This window comes from Pollachius pollachius, assembly GCF_949987615.1.
Source record: "Pollachius pollachius genome assembly, chromosome: 10".
In the NCBI taxonomy this organism is placed as follows: domain Eukaryota; kingdom Metazoa; phylum Chordata; class Actinopteri; order Gadiformes; family Gadidae; genus Pollachius; species Pollachius pollachius.
The window spans coordinates 10,531,336-10,552,464 of NC_136943.1; the positions used below are offsets into that span (position 1 = coordinate 10,531,336).

Here is a 21,129-nt window from a genome sequence, read left to right on the forward strand (position 1 = left end):
GCTGAGCTGCTTCCCTTGTGAGGAAGGGCCAGATCCTGCGGATGTTATAAAGTGCAATTCTGCAGAATCGGGCCACCGCAGTGATGTTTGCGGTGCAGCATAACTGATGTCCAACACTACACCAAGGTTTTTGGCAGTTGGAGAAGGAGATATAGTGATGTTCTCAACAGTGACCAGTAAGTCCATGTGTGGGCAATCTTTCCCTGGTATTAGGAGGAGCTCAGTCTTGTTGAGGTTAAGCCTCAGGTGATGGGCAGTTGTCCAGGTGCTGACTTCTACCAGACATTCAGATATGCTTGTGGCAATCAGGGCTTTGTCAGATGAGGGAAAATAGAGAAATAGCTGAGTGTCGTCAGCATAGCAGTGATAGGAAAAGCCGTGGGATGTAATTACAGAGCCCAGAGATCTGGTATAGAGGGAGAACAGAAGAGGCCCCAGTACAGAGCCTTGAGGGACACCAGTGTCAAGCGTGCAAGGTTTGGACAAGGAGCCATTCCATGTTACCTGATAAGTGCGATTCATCAGGTAGGATGTGAACCAGGAAAGGGCAGATTCAGCTATGCCAAGTTTGGCGAGAGTGGCGAGGAGGATCTGGTGGTTCACAGTGTCAAATGCTGCAGACAGGTCAAGGAGAATGAGAACCGATGAGAGGGACGAGGCTCTGGCCGCACGGAGGGACTCAGTCACCGCGAGGAGAGCCGTCTCTGTGGAGTGTGCTTTTTTGAAGCCTGACTGGTGAGGGTCAAGCAGGTTGTTAGATGAGAGATAGGAGGACAGTTGGTTAGCGACGGCACGTTCCAATGTTTTAGAGAGGAATGAAAGAAGAGATACCGGTCTGTAATTCTGGATGTCAGTGGTATCAAGGGTTGGTTTTTTGAGGAGAGGCTTTATTCTGGCAGTCTTGAAAGACGTTGGAACAATGCCAGAAGTGAGGGAGGAGTTAATAAGTGCGGTGAGAAATGGCAGGATGACGTTTGACACAGCCTGGAGGAGGGAGGAAGGGATAGTGTCAAGGGGGCAGGTGGTGGCATGGTTAGATGTTATAATTCTGTTGACCTCCTCTGAGGTGAGAGGGATAAATTGGGTAAGGACAGGTGGGGGTGGGGGGAGGGAGGATGGTGGCTGTGATAAAAGAGGAGCTATTGTCCTTTACTTTCTGGGTAAAGTAGGTAACAAAGTCATCAGCAGTGAGGCAGGAAGGAGGAGGAGGGTAGGGGGGGTTGAGGAGGGAAGAGAACAAGGAAAACAGTTTCCTGGGGATTGAGGCGGAGGAGTTAATTTTGGTCCGGTAGAAGGCAGATTTGGCTGTTGACAGTGGAGGTGAATTCAGAGAGAAGAAAGAGATAGTGAGATAGATCATTAGGACAGTCTGATCTCTTCCATTTCCTCTCAGCTGCCCGTAAGTCTGCTCTATAGGTCCGCAGAGATTCAGACAGCCAAGGAGGGGGGGGGGGGGGGCATAACATCCTGCCAACTTCTCTGGCAGGATGTTAAAGTCGCCAAGTATAACGAGTGGTGTGCCATTCTCAGGAAAGCAGCTGAGAAGGGCATCCATTTCGTCATAGAAGTCACGAAGGGGACCAGGGGGACGGTAGATTACCACAATGAAGAGATTAATAGGAAGGGTGACAGTGACAGCGTGGAGTTCAAATGCAGATCTGGCCAAGTGTTCTAGTGGAAGGACCTGATAGGACCACATCGGAGAGAGGAGGAGTCCGGTCCCTCCTCCTCGCCCTGAAGGTCTAGGGGTGTGTGACAATGAGTAAACAGTGGAAAGGGCAGCAGGAGTGGCAGAGTTCTCTGGAGTGATCCAGGTCTCTGTCAGGGGCAGGAAATGGAGGGTATTGAGGGACGCGCAGGCCGAAATAGAGTCTGCCTTTTTGACCCCTGACTGGCAATTCCAGAGTCCTCCCATCACTTCAACGTCAGTGATGGCGAGGGTGGGTAAATGGCATAGATTGGATGGGTTACGATGCCGAGCAGAGGATCTATTGTGGCGTCGTCTATGAGTAGAGATTCTAATTAACTAAACTACGATAATTGAAGTATGACACATAACTACAATACAGTGGCCTCTAAGGTCTTCCTCGAGGGACTCCCACAGAGACTCCCTTAGTCTTTGTTTCCCGGGTTCTCTCCCGGGACTCCCACAGAGAGACTCCCTTAGTCTTTGTTTCCCGGGTCTTAGTTTACTGGGTCCTGACGCTAAAGCTGACGCTACTAACACTTAGCCTTTAAATGCACATGGTAGCTCAGGCAGCCTTAGCTCCGCCCAGTCAATCAAGCCTAATGTTCACACCTTGTGACCGAAACTAGACTCAACGACGGGATAGGGCGATAATTTGGAAGACTTTCGATGGTTATGTCATGAAGACAACTGTTCCTAGGAAATCTCCTGAAAGATGTGTTTAATCATGGGGAAATTGGAGAGATTTAGGAAGGGATAGCGTTTGTTGTTATATGTTCAGTGGCGAGAGGGAGGGAGGGATTGCCGAGTGAGAGTTTCCATTGTAAATGTTTTTGAGATTGTCAAAATGTATTTATTTATTTTTCATATTTCTTCTCCTTGTCTGTATGTAATTCTGAGGCTTAGGGTTGGGGGGGGGGGGGGGGGGGCGTTGCACATTGAGACTGTTACAAAAGGTAGTGCTGTACCCATGAAATAAAATGGACTTGACTTGACTTGAATCCCATGAGTCAGGCCACGCCCGGATCTTGATAAGGCTTGCCTTTATACAGTATGTCATTCCTCCACAGAGGCTCTTAAAGTGAAACGTGGTGAGAAGGGTTCTGAACTCCCACAAGAAACAGGTTTGTAAATGGAGGAGATGAAGAGGGACCACAGAGAAGAGAGTCCGGCAAGGAACCCCAAAGCTATGACTTTCAGCTTTGGTTCCACACTGAGGTGAGTCCAAACAGATGTTTGGTTGGTGGTATCAACTCCGATATGTCAGAGGCAGGGGCAGAAGGAGGGGAAGGAAAGTTACCGGTGTTCTCTGGAACCAGCTATGATACATGACTCTACTGGACCATACTGTATTGTATAGTAAAGTCTGTGTAGTGTATTGTAATCGAGGCAGATCAAAGAAAGGAATGTGGTATGATTGCAACGTACACCTCCAAACAAAGCTGTACTTCTTCCTGATGCCACTTTTGATTTGATTTGATTTCCGGATTGGGCTCCTATTATAAATGAACCCACACACAGGTGGGTCAGTTTTAGATTATGGGGTCACAAGTGGACTGGAATAGTCCCTGGATGGTTGGACTTGTTGAGCACATTTTATTCTTGATCAATTTAGGTCAGATAAATAAAAGTAGTTCAGATATTGATAGCTGGAGTTAATAGCTGCAGTAGAATAGTTAAATATTGCAGGTGTTAGTGAACACACAAAACACAAAACCACCCCTATTAAAACCATTAACAATTATTGACGCATAACAGATGCATTTAATGACGTAGTCCTCAATGAGTACAGCCTTTATTTAACTTATTTGTTCTCAATGGCAGATCAAACTATGGTTTGAAATCGTGGTGTCGGCAGATGTTCTCCGAGGAGAAGGCGCTGTCCACCCCTATGGGCCTTCTGCGGCGGTTCCTTCTGCTGAAACAAGTGACGGTACTTCTGTCTCCCCGTTGCGCCACGCTGCCCCTGGTGGTGGGCTGTGTGATCAGCATGAAGGCCCTGTTGCTGCTGCGCTCGCCCCACATCTCAACCAAGCCCTCCAGTGTCTTCCTGCGGCAGCTTGCCCTCGCAGGCCTCCTCCCCCTCCCCTACCTGGCACTGCGGCTAGCGCTGACCACCCTCGACCTCGCCGTGATGGAGGATGCTGCACCGGGAGGAGTGGCCCAGGAGACAGCAGGAAGGGTGTGGTGGTGGCGTGCCGTGCCGTGCGTGTTGGCTGAGAAGCTCCTGGATGCCCACCTGCTGGCCTCACTCATCCTGTTGGGGCTTCTGGGGCTAGAGGGGGTGCTGGTATCCCGTTGGCCCCTCCAGACGCGCAGGCTCAGGACAGCCCGGTATGCCCAGCTCAGCTGTGGCCTGGTGTGGGTTCTGGTGCTGCTGGAACTACTGCTCCCGGAGGTGGATTTCAGGTGGATGGCTGGGGTGATGCCGGTCACCCGGACAGACGATGTGAGCGTGAGCTATGGGCTCGCTCTGTCAAACTCCTCCCTCTATCTGAGGAAGGCTCTTTGGGTGGTGAATGTATGGTTTCACTATTTTGTCATCTATTGCAGACCACAAAAGAGAGACGGCTGCTTCCACTAGACTTCCTTTCACCGAGGTGGACAGTTCCATGATGTGGTTGTTTTTCATGCTGCTGTGTTATTTCAGAATAATATTTATTGATAATTTAACATTAGGCTTCATGGGAGACCATCTGGGAATTAATTGAACCCCTGTTAAGAGTGCTGAGCTTAAAGGCAAAATGTTGACAGGGTCAGAAGTGGCATTAGAACACTTGCTACGGTCAAGGAGTGGGACCAAATATAATTTGCCGTTGAATGAAGGCTGCATTGTGCCAAAGGAAAAATATGTTTTTAAATTATTATTATTATTATTTAAATAGATTCCCGTATGTTTCCATGTGGTTTGAGCTGTTAACATTACGACTTCAAACCCCCCAAAAATAAATCATGGCATATTTAAAGAAATTCAAGTTCTTCTGGAGAGTAGGCTCTCTAAGCAGTACATTTTGAGCAAGTGTACCGAGCATAGCACCTCGAGGGGCTGTGGCTTGGTAAAGTGAATGTTCATCCAAATAATGTCACACATACACACACACACACACACACACACACACACACACACACACACACACACACACACACACACACACACACACACACACACACACACACACACACACACACACACACACACACACACACACCTCCTCCTACGATTTCCCCGCATACACAATATTGCCACAATCCTCTGCCTCCAGCAGCAACGTTCGTCTGCCAAGAGTGAGTCAAATGCATAAAATACTTGAAGAGTATTGTAATTGTTTTTTGTAAGTTTGGACACTTTATGAATCAATAAACAGGGTTTGCTTCAGACGTTTTTTCCTCTAACTGAGAAGGGATCCATATTTGTTTACAATAAGTCAAACAGACCAATTAGGTGAAGTATTGCAGTATAGTGTAGCATGCATTCCATTCTGACCAGTTAGTGGCACTATGCCACCAGAGTTGTTTATACAATACGCATGTACCAGAGTAGAGTGAGAACTATGCGTACGGAATTTAGTAAAGCATGTTATGAATCGTCTCCGCCTGTGACTGCTTTCTATCAGATGGCCCAACCGTTGGCCATCTGAAACGTTTGGGGAGACACGGACGACTTCAGGGCCAAATCTGTTCTGTGTGGTCAGCTGTTTTGGAAGCTTTAGGAACCGCGCGGATTGTGTCTGGTCTGATTCAACATGCACAGTCTGAGAGTGTTGGCGGGAGATGATTTTAGCCATCGGATATTCTGATTTTGTGCTGCTATCAGAACGAATCAGCGGGGTTTGTGGGAGGAGCGGAAGTGACGATGGTAAACAAACCACTTAAACAGATGGCGCAGCGTTACAGACTACACTACATCGTTGCCCTGCATTTTTTGGATATTTCTACATATTTCTGGAAGCCATGGCTGCGTGGACCAAATGGAGGAGCATTTAATAGTGTGTGCGCTTTGTTTTTCTAATCTGATAATCTATGGTCTGCACTCCGTTCCGTCATTTCCTGTTTTTTTTGCATCTCGCGCAAGCGCAGAATTTACAGGCTACTGAGTCGTTGGCAGAAGTCACCACGGAGATCCAACCACCAACGGAGTGGTCGGATAAAGGCAGTTGGCCGTTGGTTTGATTCGGGCTGTGTGTGCGCCCATCTACTTACATTATACACAACATATTGGCGACGAAGAATTGAGTTTCTTGGGATTTCACAACCTCCTGCTTTCCTGGACACTCCTGGTGAGCCGACAAGGTTTTATATACAACGTGGATAAAGATGTTTGAAAATTATCTAGTGGCAATCAATGCGGACGAGGAGAAAACGTGCACTACTGCGGGTCTTAAAGGTGACATATTATAACACAAGGTGTGAATGTGATTAGCCGTTACAAGCCGTTTTGAAAGTCTTCCTCTTCTGATATCACAAGTGGGTGTGTCAATCTAGATCAGTGGTTCTCAACCTTTTTTGAGCAAACGCCCCCTGACCTTACCAAACGCCCCCCCCCCCCCCCATAAAAAAAATTAAATAAACTAACAGCCCCACTCACACTCGTGTTATTTTGCTGAAAGGTGTCACTGCATTGTTTTTCATTGATTTCGCGGTGGTCACTAATAGCAATGAATGCCCTCTTGAGTCGGTTTTGGTGAAAAAAATATAAATATTAATGCATATTCATGACATGCAAATGTCTCACCTCTGATTGGCTAACAGAACTGTCCATCACTGTAATAAATCCAATTAAACTTCCAGAGTGACACGGGGAAGAGAGAGATAGAGGGAGAGGGAGAGAGAGAGATCCAGATCCATTGGCCAGGAAAGAAGAGTTGAGGAAGAAATGGTTGGATTGAACATTCCTTCACCGTGACCGCGGCGTGGGCACTCCCGCGCCTCCGGCGTGCCCCATGAATGAATGAATGGCCCTGGAACTGCGGGCACCGTGACAGCGGCCTAGGCAATGCGGGCACCGCAGCCTGGGAACTACGGGCACCGCGGCCCGGGCACCGCGAAAACAGATCGCGCACAGAGGCCTAATAAGGCCTATATATTTTGTATTTGAAATGCAACAGTGTTTTCGTGGAGACTACGCTCAGAGCAGCTGGAAACTAACAACAGCAAGAGGAAGGAGGAAAACGGGTTATGAAACAATTTTTTTTTTGCTATCGCCCATGTTTGATTGTGTTGTGTTAGTTATTGAACTGTTAACCCGCGAACTTGGGTTAAGCCCTTACAGTGCCTCCATGGTTGAAAAAGTGCCTTCTAGAGTGGTGAATACGAGAGAAAGTGCCTTATTGGCTGCCCTTGACGTGAAAATAATGAATGGGTGCCCTCTGGTGCCCCTTCATACAATAAATTATGACGATGTGCCCTCTAGAGCAAGAATGTGCCCTTTTTATTTTTTCGCCCCTGCCCTTCAAACACTCTGAGTCCGCCACTGATCATGACGATAGCTGAACGGGAGTCTGGGCGTGTGCAGGACCGAACCGCGCTGTATGACCACTGTTACACTGCGCATAGACAGTAAAAAGTAGCTGAGACGGTAGAGGGGTTAGAAACCAATAAATCAAAATAGGCTATTAATTTCAGGTAGCCTTTTTTTTTCACAAAACAATTGAAAACCATGAAAGTTTAAAATCCCCCCCAAAAAATGAAAAAGAAAATCACGTTCCCAGCGCCCCACTAGGTTGTGCGAACACCCCCCAGGGGGCGTTACCGCCACCGTTGAGAAACCATGATCTAGATGTATGACGGATAGATGAGCAATGTTTGCTACAGACCACTGGGTAGGCTGGTAGACTGATCTATCCAGCACACATCTAGGTGGACACGCCCACTTGTGATGTCAGAAGAGGCTGATTTTCGAAACGGCTTGTACCGGCTAATCACACTCACACCTGGTGGTATAGTATGTTACCTTAAGGTAAAGATATGGTTTAGGGACCCATTACGTCCTTGCAGACCCTCCTTGCGTCCAACGCAAGGGCCTGACCCCCAAAAATTGTAACCCTGCGTTGAGGTGACGCAGCAGCAAGGGCTGTGATTGTTCCGCAAACTACATCCTTTCCGGCAACCCACTTTTCCGGTTCTTGTGGTGTGTTCGAGATGCATCGTACACCAACCGCACGAGTTGCTCTTGTGACATCATTTCCTGACTTGTAGCACTTCCTAGCAATCCGTATGTCTTTGTGGGCATCCCTACAAAACCCCTCGATAACAAACAACAAAACTTTACATTGTGTTGCACGCACCGCAAGACCGTGAAATGCATAAATTGGTGACCGGATTAAAGCAGCAATGAAATCAAGTATGGAAGAGCATTCAAAATTAAACATTAAACAACATTAAAACGACCAACATGGTACAAATACAAAGAAAATACATCTCATGGATACGACCGAAAGGGGGCGTGCCTCGTGAAATGTCGCAAGACAGCTTGAAGATTTGCCACCTTGCAACTGCGGGGGGGTGTACAATGCATCTCAAACACATCATTAGACCCCACTACTGCTTCACTGTTTGGGCACGGAGGGCCAGTGAATGTTTCTTACACTTCCTGACACCAGTAGGACTTACAAGTCTGCATATGAAGCTTTACAAGCCTTTTTTTGTTCCAGGGGTTAAGGGAGAATCCCCCTCACGTATAATGGCCAACTGGACCGAAGAAATAGAGGAGCAGCTGATTGCACTGGTGGAAAAGAGACCACCGTTGTACAACATCACGCTACAGGGCTATTCCAACCGGAATAGGAAGGATCAACTGTGGCGTGAGATCGAATGCGCGCTCCATCTATCAGGTAATATCTCCTACTTTTGCACAACATGCAATCAATGTATTAGCATGACAATGCATGAAAAACAAGACCTGAAAATAGTCAAACGATCGCTTAATGTTGTCTGCCTTGGTCGAAACCCGAAATGACTACCATGCCTTGCTTTGTAATCAGTGCTCTGTACACAGAATACGAGTGTTTGTTGTTGGTATTCAGTTTGATTTTGCTAGTCGGCCTGCTTGCAAAAAGGGACATATCATTGAACTGTCTTTGGTGCCTTTCAGGCAAAGAAGTTCGGAGGAAATGGGATAACCTCCGTACGACCTACAATCGCTTTAAAAAAACGGCCCCGAGGACCACGAGACAACAGTGGACCCTCGATCGGATGCAGTTCATTGAGCCACACACCAAGAGGAAGGAGAACACCTCCAACCTCAATCGCAGGGTGATAGAATTTACTAAATGACCACCCTGATAGAATTTAGATACATTTCTAAATACTTTACTAAAATATGGTCTATGAAATAACGTGTGCTCTTCTTTTTTTGTAAATGGCAAGCATGCCCTGTTATGAAGAGGAGGATACCATGGTATTAAATTAAATTACATTTTATTTGTATAGCCCTTAATCACCATTACAGTCTCAAAGGGCTTAACAGGCCAAATATGTATGACAACCCCCTGACCCTAGCTCCCAAAAGAGCAAGAAAAAACTCCCTTAATCAGCAAGGAAAAAATCTTGAGGAAGAATGCAGATTGGGGGACCCCTTCTCCCAGGGATGGTCAGGAGTGCATTGTGTGGCATAACGCAGTGGGTATCATATTCCACCCTTGCTCTTTTGTTTAGGAGTTGTGTGATGCTGGGGCGCCTGAGGGGGCGACCATGGGGACCGATTCCTCTTTGGAGGGCAATGGCAGCACACTACCAGAGGAGCCTGAGTTGGAAAACCCGCTGGCTGGCTCCCCGATTGCAGAGTCGGCCATCTGTGCTTTTCTTGGTAATTCTCAACCTCCTGCTTTACTGGACACTTGTGGTGAGCCGACAATGTTAGATACGTCGTTGATAAAGATGTTTGAAAATCTTTTCGTGGCACTCACTGCTGACCAGTGCTGCTCTTTTTTTATTGATTTCGGCCAAATAACGGCTCGGAAACATTCGATAATGCTTGAATAATGGCAGCCAACTGTTTAGGAAATTAGAACTGTGGATTTACATATCATGGCCCAAATAACAAGAATAAAAATTATAGCACAAATTAAATAAATGTTTTGCTTTACTGATTTCAGTTTATAATAACTCATAATATCTGACCCATGGCAACGCCAAGGCTGTAAAAAATGTTAATTGCTTTCTATGTTATTCACTTTGGCAGATTGATAATAAAGTTGACAACAGTCAGAGTGTTTGCTGATACCATCTTTTGCACGCAAACAGATTTTATTGTCCAGGCCTTGAAAAGGTCTCCGAAAGGTCTCTGACTTTTAGTAAAACCACACTAATGCTTCACTGTTTGGGCACAGATGGCCAGCGAATGTTTCTTACACTTCCTGACACCAGTATGACTTACAAGTCTGCATGTGAAGCTTTACAAGCCTTTTTTTGTTCTGAGAGATAAGGGAGAGTCCTCCTCACGTATAATGTTCAAGTGGACCGAAGAAATGGAGGAGCAGCTGATTGCACTGGTGGAAAAGAGACCACCGTTGTACAACATCACGCTACAGGGCTATTCCAACCGGAATAGGAAGGATCAACTGTGGCGTGAGATCGAAAACGAGCTCCATCTATCAGGTAATATCTCCTACTTTTGCACAACTTGCATCAATGTAATAGCACCACAATGCATGAAAAACAAGACCACGATCGAAAATAGTCAATGCAAAATCGGTACATGTTGTCCGCCTTGGTCGAAACCCGAAATGACTACCATGGCTTGTTTGTCCATGTATCATGTGTGACATTGGTATTCAGTTTGATGTTGCAAGTCTACTTGCTTGACTAGCGTAAATCTGAGATGCAAAGAGGGATCATTGAACTGTCTTTGGTGCCCTTCAGGAAAAGTAGTTCGGAGGAAATGGGACAACCTCCGTACGACCTACAATCGCTTTAAAAAAACGGCTCCTTCGGGAAGCTCAGGGGCCCCGAGGACGATGAGACAACAGTGGACCCTCAATCGGATGCAGTTCATTGAGCCACACACCAAGAGGAAGGAGAGCACGTCCAACCTCACTCGCAAGGTGATAGAATTGATCATCTCTGCCTTTTTCTCAAATATGGTCTTGAAAATTATGTGTGCTGAGCTCTTCTTTTTTGTAAATGGCAAGCATGCCCTGTTATAAATAGGAGGAGACCATGGTATTAAATCCATCCTTCTTCTTTATTTTAGGAATTGTGTGATGCTGGATCACCTGAGGGGGCGAGCATGGTGACTGATTCATCTTTGGAGGGCAATGGCAGCACACTACCAGACGAGCCCGAGTTGGACATCCCATGGACTGGCTCCCCGATTGCAGAGTCGACCATCTGTGAGGGTATACTCCCAGGGGTTTTGGAGTCCAGTTTGACCTCCGGAGGTACTGATCGAAGCAAGCGTCAGCCCGCAAAGCGGAAAAAGAAGCGTCAGGATCGGGCCGTGAATGAGGAGGTGGTGCTCATGCAGACCATCGGCAAAACCCTGGAAAGGATGGCAACAGGAGCACCACGGCAAGAGGAGCACAACGACTACATTTCGGTGTGCTGCAAGCGTATTGAACACCGGCTGCGAATGCTCCCGCAGCATCAGCTCGCACAGTTTGAGTACGAGATGGACTGCCTGCTCTACAGGTTTTCCCAGAACCAGATCCAGGAAACTGACTGAAAGGAGTCGGACCTTACTCCTCTGGCAACGGATTGAAAGGACATACAGTGGGGAGAACAAGTATTTGATACACTGCCGATTTTGCAGGTTTTCCCACTTACAAAGCATGTAGAAGTCTGTAATTTTTATCATAGGTACTCTTCAACTGTGAGTGACGGAATCTAAAACATTTTATTGCATGACATAAGTATTTGATTCATCAGAAAAGCAGAACTTAATATTTGGTACAGAAACCTTTGTTTGAAATAACAGAGATCATACGTTTCCTGTAGTTCTTGGCCAGGTTTGCACACACTGCAGCAGGGATTTTGGCCCACTCTATACAGACCTTCTCCAGATCCTTCAGGTTTCGGGGCTGTCGCTGGGCAATACGGACTTTCAGCTCCCTCCAAAGATGTTCTATTGGGTTCAGGTCTGGAGACTGGCTAGGCCAGGACCTTGAGATGCTTCTTACGGAGCCAATCCTTAGTTGCCCTGGCTGTGTGTTTCAGGTCGTTGTCATGCTGGAAGACCCAGCCACGACCCATCTCCAATGCTCTTACTTAGGGAAGGAGGTTGTTGGCCAAGATCTCGCGATACATGGCCCCATCCATCCTCCCCTTAATACAGTGCAGTCCTGTCCCCTTTGCAGAAAAGCATCCCGAAAGAATGATGTTTCCACCTCCATGCTTCACGGTTGGGATGGTGTTCTTGGGGTTGTACTCATCCTTCTTCTTCCTCCAAACACGGCGAGTGGAGTTTAGACCAAAAAGCTATATTTTTGTCTCATCAGACCACATGACCTTCTCCCATTCCTCCTCTTGATCATCCAGATGGTCATTGGCAAACTTCAGACGAGCCTGGACATGCGCTGGCTTGAGCAGGGGGACGTTGTGTGCGCTGCAGGATTTTAATCCATGACGGCGTAGTGTGTTACTAATGGTTTTCTTTGAGACTGTGGTCCCAGCTCTCTTCAGGTCATTGACCAGGTCCTGCCGTGTAGTTCTGGGCTGATCCCTCACCTTCTTCATGATCATTGACGCCCCACGAGGTGAGATCTTGCATGGAGCCACAGACCGAGGGAGATTGACCATCATCTTGAACTTCTTCCATTTTCTAATAATTGCGCCAACAGTTGTTGCCTTCTCACCAAGCTGCTTGCCTTTTGTCCTTTAGCCCATCCCAGCCTTGTGCAGGTCTACAATTTTATCCCTGATGTCCTTACACAGCTCTCTGGTCTTGGCCATTTTGGAGAGGTTGGAGTCTGTTTGATTGAGTGTGTGGACAGGTGTCTTTTATACAGGTAACAAGTTCAAAAAGGTGCAGTTAATACAGGTAATAAGTGGAGAACAGGGGGGCTTCTTAAATAATAACTAACAAGTCTGTGAGAGCCGGAATTCTTACTGGTTGGTAGGTGATCAAATACTTATGTCGTGCATTAAAATGCAGATGAATTACTTAAGAATCATACAATGTGATTTTCTGGATTTTTGTTTTAGATTCCGTCTCACAGTTGAAGTGTACCTATGATGAGAATTACAGACCTCTACATGCTTTGTAAGTGGGAAAACCTGCAAAATCAGCAGTGTATCAAATACTTGTTCTCCCCATTGTAAGTCCTCTATGATATTTATATTTGTGCCTTTTTCCTTTTATACATCTTTACACTTTTTATACACTCTATACTGCTTTGGAATACATGGTACACCACTTTAGATAAATAAAAATTATAAGCTGTTTTCTTCCTGTCTCCTTTTTTCTATATTTGAACATAGGCTATATGCAGGGGTGTTGTGGTAAAATAAGATGTGTGTAATCTATGAGGATAGAATCAGACGCTCTCCGGGAGATATTGAATCCTGATAGTTGGTATTTTTACGCTGAATAATGGTGATTTATTCCTCCAACATCTGGAACTTCATCGCCAGTTCCCGACACAAAAACTGATAAGCTCCTTTTGCCTGCTGCTGTGGGATCCACGACTTCACCTACTTGGTGCGGTTTCTCCTCACTTTTTCCCTCCTGTGATGTCTCTGTACAAGAACCAGCCCGAGAGCAGACAACGCGACCATCAGCTCAGTCATAATGCTCTTTCTTTGGCTGCCAAGTATTGTATTCCACAAACGTCTTCTTAGGTCAAACAAATAATGAGACAATTATGTGCATCCCAAGGCTTTTCCTATCACTGCTATGCTGACGACACTCAGCTATTTCTCTCTTTTCCCTCATCTGACAAAGCCCTGATTGCAACACGCATATCTGAATGTCTGGCAGAAGTCAGCACCTGGACAACTGCCCATCACCTGAGGCTTAACCTCAACAAGACTGAGCTCCTCCTAATACCAGGGAAAGATTGCCCACACATGGACTTACTGGTCACTGTTGAGAACATCACTGAATCTCCTCCAACTGCCAAAAACCTTGGTGTAGTGTTGGACAATCAGTTATGCTGCACCGCAAACATCACTGCGGTGGCCCGATCCTGCAGATTTGCACTTTACAACATCTGCAGGATCCGGCCCTTCCTCACAAGGGAAGCAGCTCAGCTTCTAGTCCAATCACTGGTCATCTCCCGCCTCGACTACTGCAACTCGCTCCTGGCTGGACTTCCTGCCTCTGCGATTAAACCCTTGCAGCGCATCCAGAATGTGGCAGCGCGCCTCGTGTTCAACCTACCAAAGTTCTCACATGTAACCCCCCTCTTCCGAGACCTCCACTGGCTCCCTGTAATAGCTCGCATCAGATTCAAGATGATGGTACTGGCATGCAAGGCAGTCGATGGAACTGCCCCTGCCTACCTCCAAGCATTAGTAAAGCCACACACCCCAGCTCGATCCCTCCGCGCAACTACCTCAGCTGGACGTCTGGTACTGCCATCGCTAAGAGCAAGCAAAGGTCGATCAGCGAAGTCACAACTTTTCTCTGTTTTGGGACCTCAGTGGTGGAACGAGCTCCCTACCGATGTCAGGATCGCAGAGTCGCTCACCAGCTTCCGCAAAAGACTCAAAACTCACCTGTTCAGAGTTCACCTCGACTCTGCATAGAAACCAATGCACAGCCACCATTGAATGTTGTACGTCCTGGCACTTGCACATTGCACTTATTCAAGGTACTTAATTGTGTAGCATCTACAGTAGCTGCTATCGTTGCTTTACACAGGGAATGGGTTAGCCTAGCGATTGTAATACTTGCACTTGGTTCTATGAACATCTTTACTGTACCGACAGAGATATATTGTTTCAATTCTTATGACAAATGAACTTATTGTAACAAATGCACTTATTGTAAGTCGCTTTGGATAAAAGCGTCTAAATGCCCTAAATGTAAATGTAATGTGCACTTTGTTTTTCTAATCTGATCATCTGCATTTCCTTCTGCCAATTCCTGTTTTCATGTTTTGGGTAAGTTTGTTGCAGAATAGGAGCCACATATAATGTGCAAGATGTTGCTGTGCCTGATCTTACAGTCCTTAGCATTGTTCCCCCTACAAATGTGTCACAGACCCGACGCCTTCACATAAAAGATTGTCAGTCGTTTACCAGAGATCTGCTTGTAGATACTGGTTCAGCAGTCTCCATACTTCCACAGCACATTTGCCAGAGCACATTCCTGCATGTGCCTCTTACAAAGCCTACAGTTAGATTAGGGATGTACATGAAGAAACCTATTACTATCCTAGGGTATCCAAACCACACCTCCTGACTGCCGCTTTGCAATTACTCTTGTTGAATACTATCAATGGCGTGAGATTGCCTTCTGCTCAGCTGTTACCAGGGGCAATTCTAGGTTCTGTCTTGGATGGAAATGGATGTGAACTATAATAATAAATTTGAGCTATATTCAATTTCCTTTGGGTAATTTTCATTCAAAAATGACCATATTTCTCCCTTTTTTTTGTATTGAAACACATTGTTTTTTTGGCCCTCAGCTGATGAAATACTGCCAGCGTTTTTTTTATACTGAAAATTGGCACCCTTGTCAACTTTTTCTGCTCCTTGCGCCGTATCATGCTACGCACCATTACAAGCCTCTGCTGACTCAAACATGAAGCAATTCAAGAAGAGGCATAGATGGAATCGCCTTGTTGACCATAAGGCGATTCTATCTATGCCTCTTCTTGAATTGCAGGAGACGCCCACCCACCAATCAGAGGTAAGAGATTCCTCCATGAAGGTTGTGCTTGATTTCACCGATTTGAGCCTGTTCATTAGTGTACAGCATCCATCCTCTCATTGCTTGTGTAAAAAAACCCCAGTAGAATATTAGATTTGAGGACGAAACGATAGGGTGGGCTAAGGCACCCACCCAAAAGAGGTCTAGCTCCACCACTGGCTGTTACCTCAATGACTGTGAAGACATTTTTTGCCACTGTGTTGAGTAGGGAAGGAAATCCACTTGAACTAGTAACTGGGCAAACCCTCAGTTTGCTTCAACTAAGTTTAAATCCTTCCTTGCTGAAAGAGATATCAAGCATTGACACAGCTCTTTGTATTACCCACTAGCAAATGGGGTTATGGAACACTTCAACAGAGTATTCAAAGACTGTTTACAGATCGAGTTTTTGCAGACATACAGAGCCACGACCTCAGTATCTCCTGCCACGCTACTGCATGGTAGACTGCTCAATACAAAGCTGCACATCAGAGGTCTCCACTCTCACAAGAGAGGAATATGTAGTGTAGAATTCATTAGTGCGTTTAACTCACCCTGTTCATGAGCAGAGAGGAGTTGTGTCTCGATATCATCACTTTACTGAGATGTGGGTACTTACCATCATTCCTCATCATGCAGTAAGGCTGGGGGAGGCTGGTACATAAACAGACACACACACACACACACACACACACACACACACACACACACACACACACACACAAATGGGTACTCGGCCAAGAGTGTAGATGTTTATATAAATGATTATAAATCTATATGGTGTGTATGTGTTTTTTGTGTGTTTCGCCATTAAGCAAGTGCATTAGCCTGTGTAAAAATGCGGGATTTTAAATTGTCTAAGAATCAATGTATTATTAAATCTTTCGAAAAAAGCACAACAGGGGTGTAAAAGCCATGAAGAATTACTACAGATAGAGATTGAACCCAGTAGCTATTTCTTATAGTAAATTTATTTTCTTGTCAATTTTGGCCATCGTTGCTGCATTGCTAGACACACTCAAAGAGGATAAGATCAGAATTTGATATGATGAGGGATAGGAGCCTGAGGGTTTGGTGGATTTAAAATAAGGAATGACTGTATGCATCAGGCATCTTGAATGTGCAGGAGTAAACCAATGGGGGGAGGGAGCATTATGTTGTTGAGGTAGAAGTCATAGTGAATTAGCATTAAATAGTATGCCTCGCTTTGTTTTTTCACAGTTGTGTTGGATTGCAACAAGGTTGAGGGCGAGTTATATACTATGATTCATTAAAAGCTATTAGCTATTTCTGCACCGTTTGTGGTTAATTGTGTGTGTGTGTGTGTGTGTGTGTGTGTGTGTGTGTGTGTGTGTGTGTGTGTGTGACTGTGTGTGTGTTTGTGTTTGTGTGTGCATGTCTGTCTGACATCTGGTATTTCATTGCAATATTATTTTAATTAAACTAAAGTTAATATAAAAAGAGATGAAGTAAAGACACATTAGTAAGTAAATACGTTTATCTAACAGGACAAATATATAATAATAATAATAATAATAATAATAATAATAATAATAATAATAATAATAATAATAACAATAATAATAATAATAAATATAACCGCAAGCGGTGATTAACGGGGTCCGAGCAAAATGAAAAGTCAAGAACACACTAATGGAAGAGATATAAATATGACATATAATGATGAAGGAAAGATGTTCATGTTCCCCTTAATGTGCATTATCCCATTGAGCCACTGACAAACCTGAAATGTAGCCTCATTCACTTGGTGAAAATGTCTATTGATAAGCACACAACATCCAGAAAACTCCAAGCAAAGATTTCTCAAATTAATTAAGGGCTTTCTTCAAAGCAAATACCTGAAAAATCGTTGAAATTCTGGGGAAATTAAACATTTGTTGTCAAGAACACTAACGGAAGAAATATTAATACGACAGAGTTCATTATTAGGGAAAAAACGGTTAATTAGTCAATTTCAGCATGCTTTAATTGGGATTCGAACATTCAATCTAAAGATCACCAGAACAAGGCATTATCCCATTGAGCCACTGACATTCCTGAATTAAAGCCTCTTTCACATAGTGAAAATGTCTATTGATAAGCACACAACATCAAGAAAACTCCGAGCACACATTTCACAAGAGAATTAAGGGCTCTCTTAAAAGAGTACAGATCTGAAAATTTGCACTGTTAATGGTATCCACCTAATGATAGCCGTATGGTAGTTATACAATAACAAAATGGTCATATAGGCAAAATGGGTTCAGACTGTGGACATTTGGCTTTTCTATGAAATTGTGGGAAAAGTAAACATTTTTAGAGCAGAAGACCAGGGTGAAAAAGATGCATCTGATTTTAGAGATTAATATGATGAAATAATTTTGAGTCCAGGTCAATCTCGTAAGGAGAAATAAGGCTAGTTCATAATTGTTTTAAATAGCGCCACCTTTGGGTGCAGTACCATAATTTGGGTTTATTAGTAGTGGGGTGTATTGGTATCCACCTTATAATAGTCGTATGTTTTTTTGTACAATAACAAAATGGTCATATAAGAAAAATGGGCTAACTGCTCTAACTTTATTGGCCAATATTTCTCAAAAGGAACTAAGTAAAACAAATTCGGGTGAGGAGAAATAAGCCTAATTCATGATTTTTACAATAGCGCCACCTTTGGGTGCAGTACCACACTGAATTTGAGGGGGAAGAAAACGTTACAGGAACAATAGGGGCCAAGCAGCTTGGCTGCTCAGACCCCTAATAATAATAATATATTGCAGTACTGGCTAAATCCAGTTGGCGGTGCCATGTAGCTGAAAACAATCCAAAAACGGTTTACTTTGGTTTCATGCCGAGCAGGAGCAAAGTAGCATGTTTGTGTTTTGTGTGTATATCTTTGTGTTTGTGTATGTTTGTGCTGCCAATAGAAACATCATTCCGCCGGATAAATTATGGCAGAGTTCAGGACTATCTAAGGCCCTATCCACACTAACCCGGGTAAATCTGAAAACGCATAAATATGTATCCATTTAGCCCTTCCGTCCACATTAAAACGGTGAATTCCGACACAAAGAATTATGCTTTTCAAAAACGATTTCTGAGGTGGATAAATGTGAAAAGGCTGGTTTTGCGTTGAAGTGTGATCAGGGTCATGGGCGTAATTTCCACTGGGGACGGGGGGGGACATGTCCCCTCCGCTTTTCAAAATCCCGTTTGTGTCCCCCCCACTTTTTTAACCGCAGAAATCGTGCTTATTTACCATTTGGCCAGCCGTCAGATTCTGGCTAAGAATGTGAATTGAGCTACTGATTGTAAGGCCCTGATATATGTAAAAAATAAAAATATTACAAATTGCCACAGACGAGTAGCGAACAAGGACAGCCTGCCTACGTGGTTGTATAGTACATTTTGGCGTCTGTGGACTCGGAGTCTCGGACGTGTTCCACCACGCATGCACACTTGAAAAATTGCTCACTGAATGAAGAGGCTTCGCGGGGTTTTTCATAAAAATGAAACGCCAACAGCAGTTAATTTAATGTATTTCTTTGGAGAGGGGATGAAAAGAAAGAAAGGACATGTGAGTTGGTTGATTATGGGTTGTAAAACAGCATGATTTTTCTATTAACCTATGTTACTTGAAAACGAGTCCACCTTAAACGGCAACAAGTATGAAAAGCAGTCTCTCTTGCTGCTAGTTTACTTTAACGTTAGACTCACACACCACGGGCTCAATAGGATAACTCGACTCTGCTTTTATAGGGTGACCAGATGTCCCGCTTTGTGCAGGACAGTCACGCATTTCCATTACTTTTTACACGTCCCGCAAATTGAGACGTTGTCCTGCATTGTTATTGACAGACTCGATTTTTTATTTTTTTGAAATGCGTGTTTTATAATCTGGCATTTATCAAATAGTTGTGTGCAGAGACAGCAGCGAGGGACGTCTTCAGGGGGCGGGGTGCGCTGTTTGATCATGTCAATCAAACTGGGACGCATACGCAGGTTAAGGGCACGCCCACCAACAAGAAAAAGCGCAAATCAGGTCAGAAAGGCATGCAGCACAAGACGGAGGAAAGGAAGACTCGTATGCCTTGTTCACCCTACATGCGTCCGTCGGTGGATGGCCTAGGGCGTGTCTGACGTATAGGGGACGAGTCTTTGTAGACGCATACTGCAGCCAATCCAATCGCCTCCCTCTACAAAGCCGATGTGTGTATATTAATACAAAAGAGGACACATACAACAGGTTACTAAAACAATCCTATTATTTCACTTCTTTATTTCATTTCTTTAAAAATATATAACGGCCAGATTTTTCCTGCTTCTTCCTGCTTGTTATTGCAAAATGGATCCAGGAAACGCGTAGAGTGTATTTGCATAACCGCGTTCTGATTGGCCGACGGATCAGGCGCTGCCTGAAAAGTTGAACATTTCTCAACCTTTTGACGCAGGCCACGGAGCTGAATGGACGGACGGACCCACAATGCATTTCGCGAGCGCCCCATGCAAAGTCAATGAGATCCGTCAATGGACGGAGGTAGTGTGTACAAGGCTGTACGGCTAAGAAGAACAAATGCAGCTACAATAAAGAATGGGAAACGATCTATCCCTGGGTGAAACAAACCAGTGCAAGGCGAGTCTGGTAACGTTTTGAGTGGAGTTTGCTTGAGTCATTTTTCCATTTCACACGGAGGTGAATACGACGTGAAACGACACAAACAATGCGGGACTCAAAAAACGTTATTATTTTATGTGGTGCCTATTGCCTAATTGTATACACAGGTGTGCCTTTAGTTGACATTGTCCAGTAAAAGTAGATCATTTTCAAATGCATTTTCTTTTGTGTAGTTGATCTATGTGATTCTAAGATGAGTGAGTTTTGTTTTGTTCAGATAATCCGCCTATGTACTCCATGTAGACTAATCCAGTGAGTGTTCTACTCAAATATGTGGTTCAGTATATTGTTCGACTAGAGCAAACACTTTAATGTGGTGTTTTGAGTTGTGCTGGGATTAGGTTATTGCTCTCTGTTGTTGGAGAAAAGGCACATTAAAGTACAATACTTGAAATAACAATTGTAGCCTTGACTGTCTGTTGTTTGATTGTAAACTGTCAGGTTTGTTAACTTGAGGCACTGTGAAATAGCATGAAAGCTCCACGCCTACTATGTTTTCTCACGTGAGAGAACTTGGGAAAGTTCCATTTAAATAAGATATATTTGTTAAGTTTGTATTTGCAGGCCGTTATGTGATACTGAATCAACCAGATGGCAAAGTAATGTTATAAGCAAAGGGGTAGAATAGAAATGTTTATATTTTTAAAAGTTATTTTAGACTACCTCGATGCATTGGTATCCTACGGAACCCGTAAAGGGACATGGGAAAAAAGAAAATGTAACGTTTCTCGTGAGCACGAGAAAGTATCTCGTGCGCACGAGAAAGTATGTCGTGCGCGTGCGCACGAGAAAGTATCGTAGCCCAGTCGCATGGTAAATCCATCTGGTAGGTCAGATGGCAGCTGCAGAGGATTTATATTCTTTCATGAAATCAAGAGATATACCTGACCGGGTAATCAACAGGCTAAGGCAGTGGTCCCCAAGCTTTTTTCGGTGGGGGCCACATCAACTTTCCTTTCTGTGATGGGGGCCGGGATC

At 44.7% G+C, this 21,129-nt stretch overlaps 2 protein-coding genes across 3 annotated transcripts; both read left to right on the top strand.

The window, feature by feature from the left end:
- Positions 1–2,768: 2,768 nt before the first annotated feature.
- Positions 2,769–5,063, top strand: LOC307081348 (uncharacterized protein). The gene is made up of 2 exons (XM_079744493.1): positions 2,769–2,905; positions 3,512–5,063. The coding sequence occupies exons 1-2, from the start codon at positions 2,820–2,822 to the stop codon at positions 4,269–4,271; spliced, it is 846 nt and encodes a 281-aa protein (XP_079600619.1). The 5' UTR covers positions 2,769–2,819; the 3' UTR covers positions 4,272–5,063.
- A 383-nt stretch (positions 5,064–5,446) lies between these two features.
- On the top strand, positions 5,447–13,044 carry LOC307081377 (uncharacterized protein). Of its 2 annotated transcripts, none has more exons than XM_079744531.1 (7): positions 5,447–5,964; positions 8,338–8,517; positions 8,778–8,938; positions 9,341–9,527; positions 10,106–10,282; positions 10,547–10,728; positions 10,878–13,044. In XM_079744531.1, exons 2-7 carry the CDS (start codon positions 8,367–8,369, stop codon positions 11,346–11,348), a joined length of 1,329 nt encoding a protein of 442 aa, XP_079600657.1. In that variant the 5' UTR covers positions 5,447–5,964; positions 8,338–8,366; the 3' UTR covers positions 11,349–13,044. The 2 variants fall into 2 exon arrangements, with proteins under 2 accessions (XP_079600657.1, XP_079600658.1); XM_079744532.1 differs by having other exon boundaries at positions 9,341–9,491.
- The last annotated feature ends 8,085 nt before the right edge of the window (positions 13,045–21,129 follow it).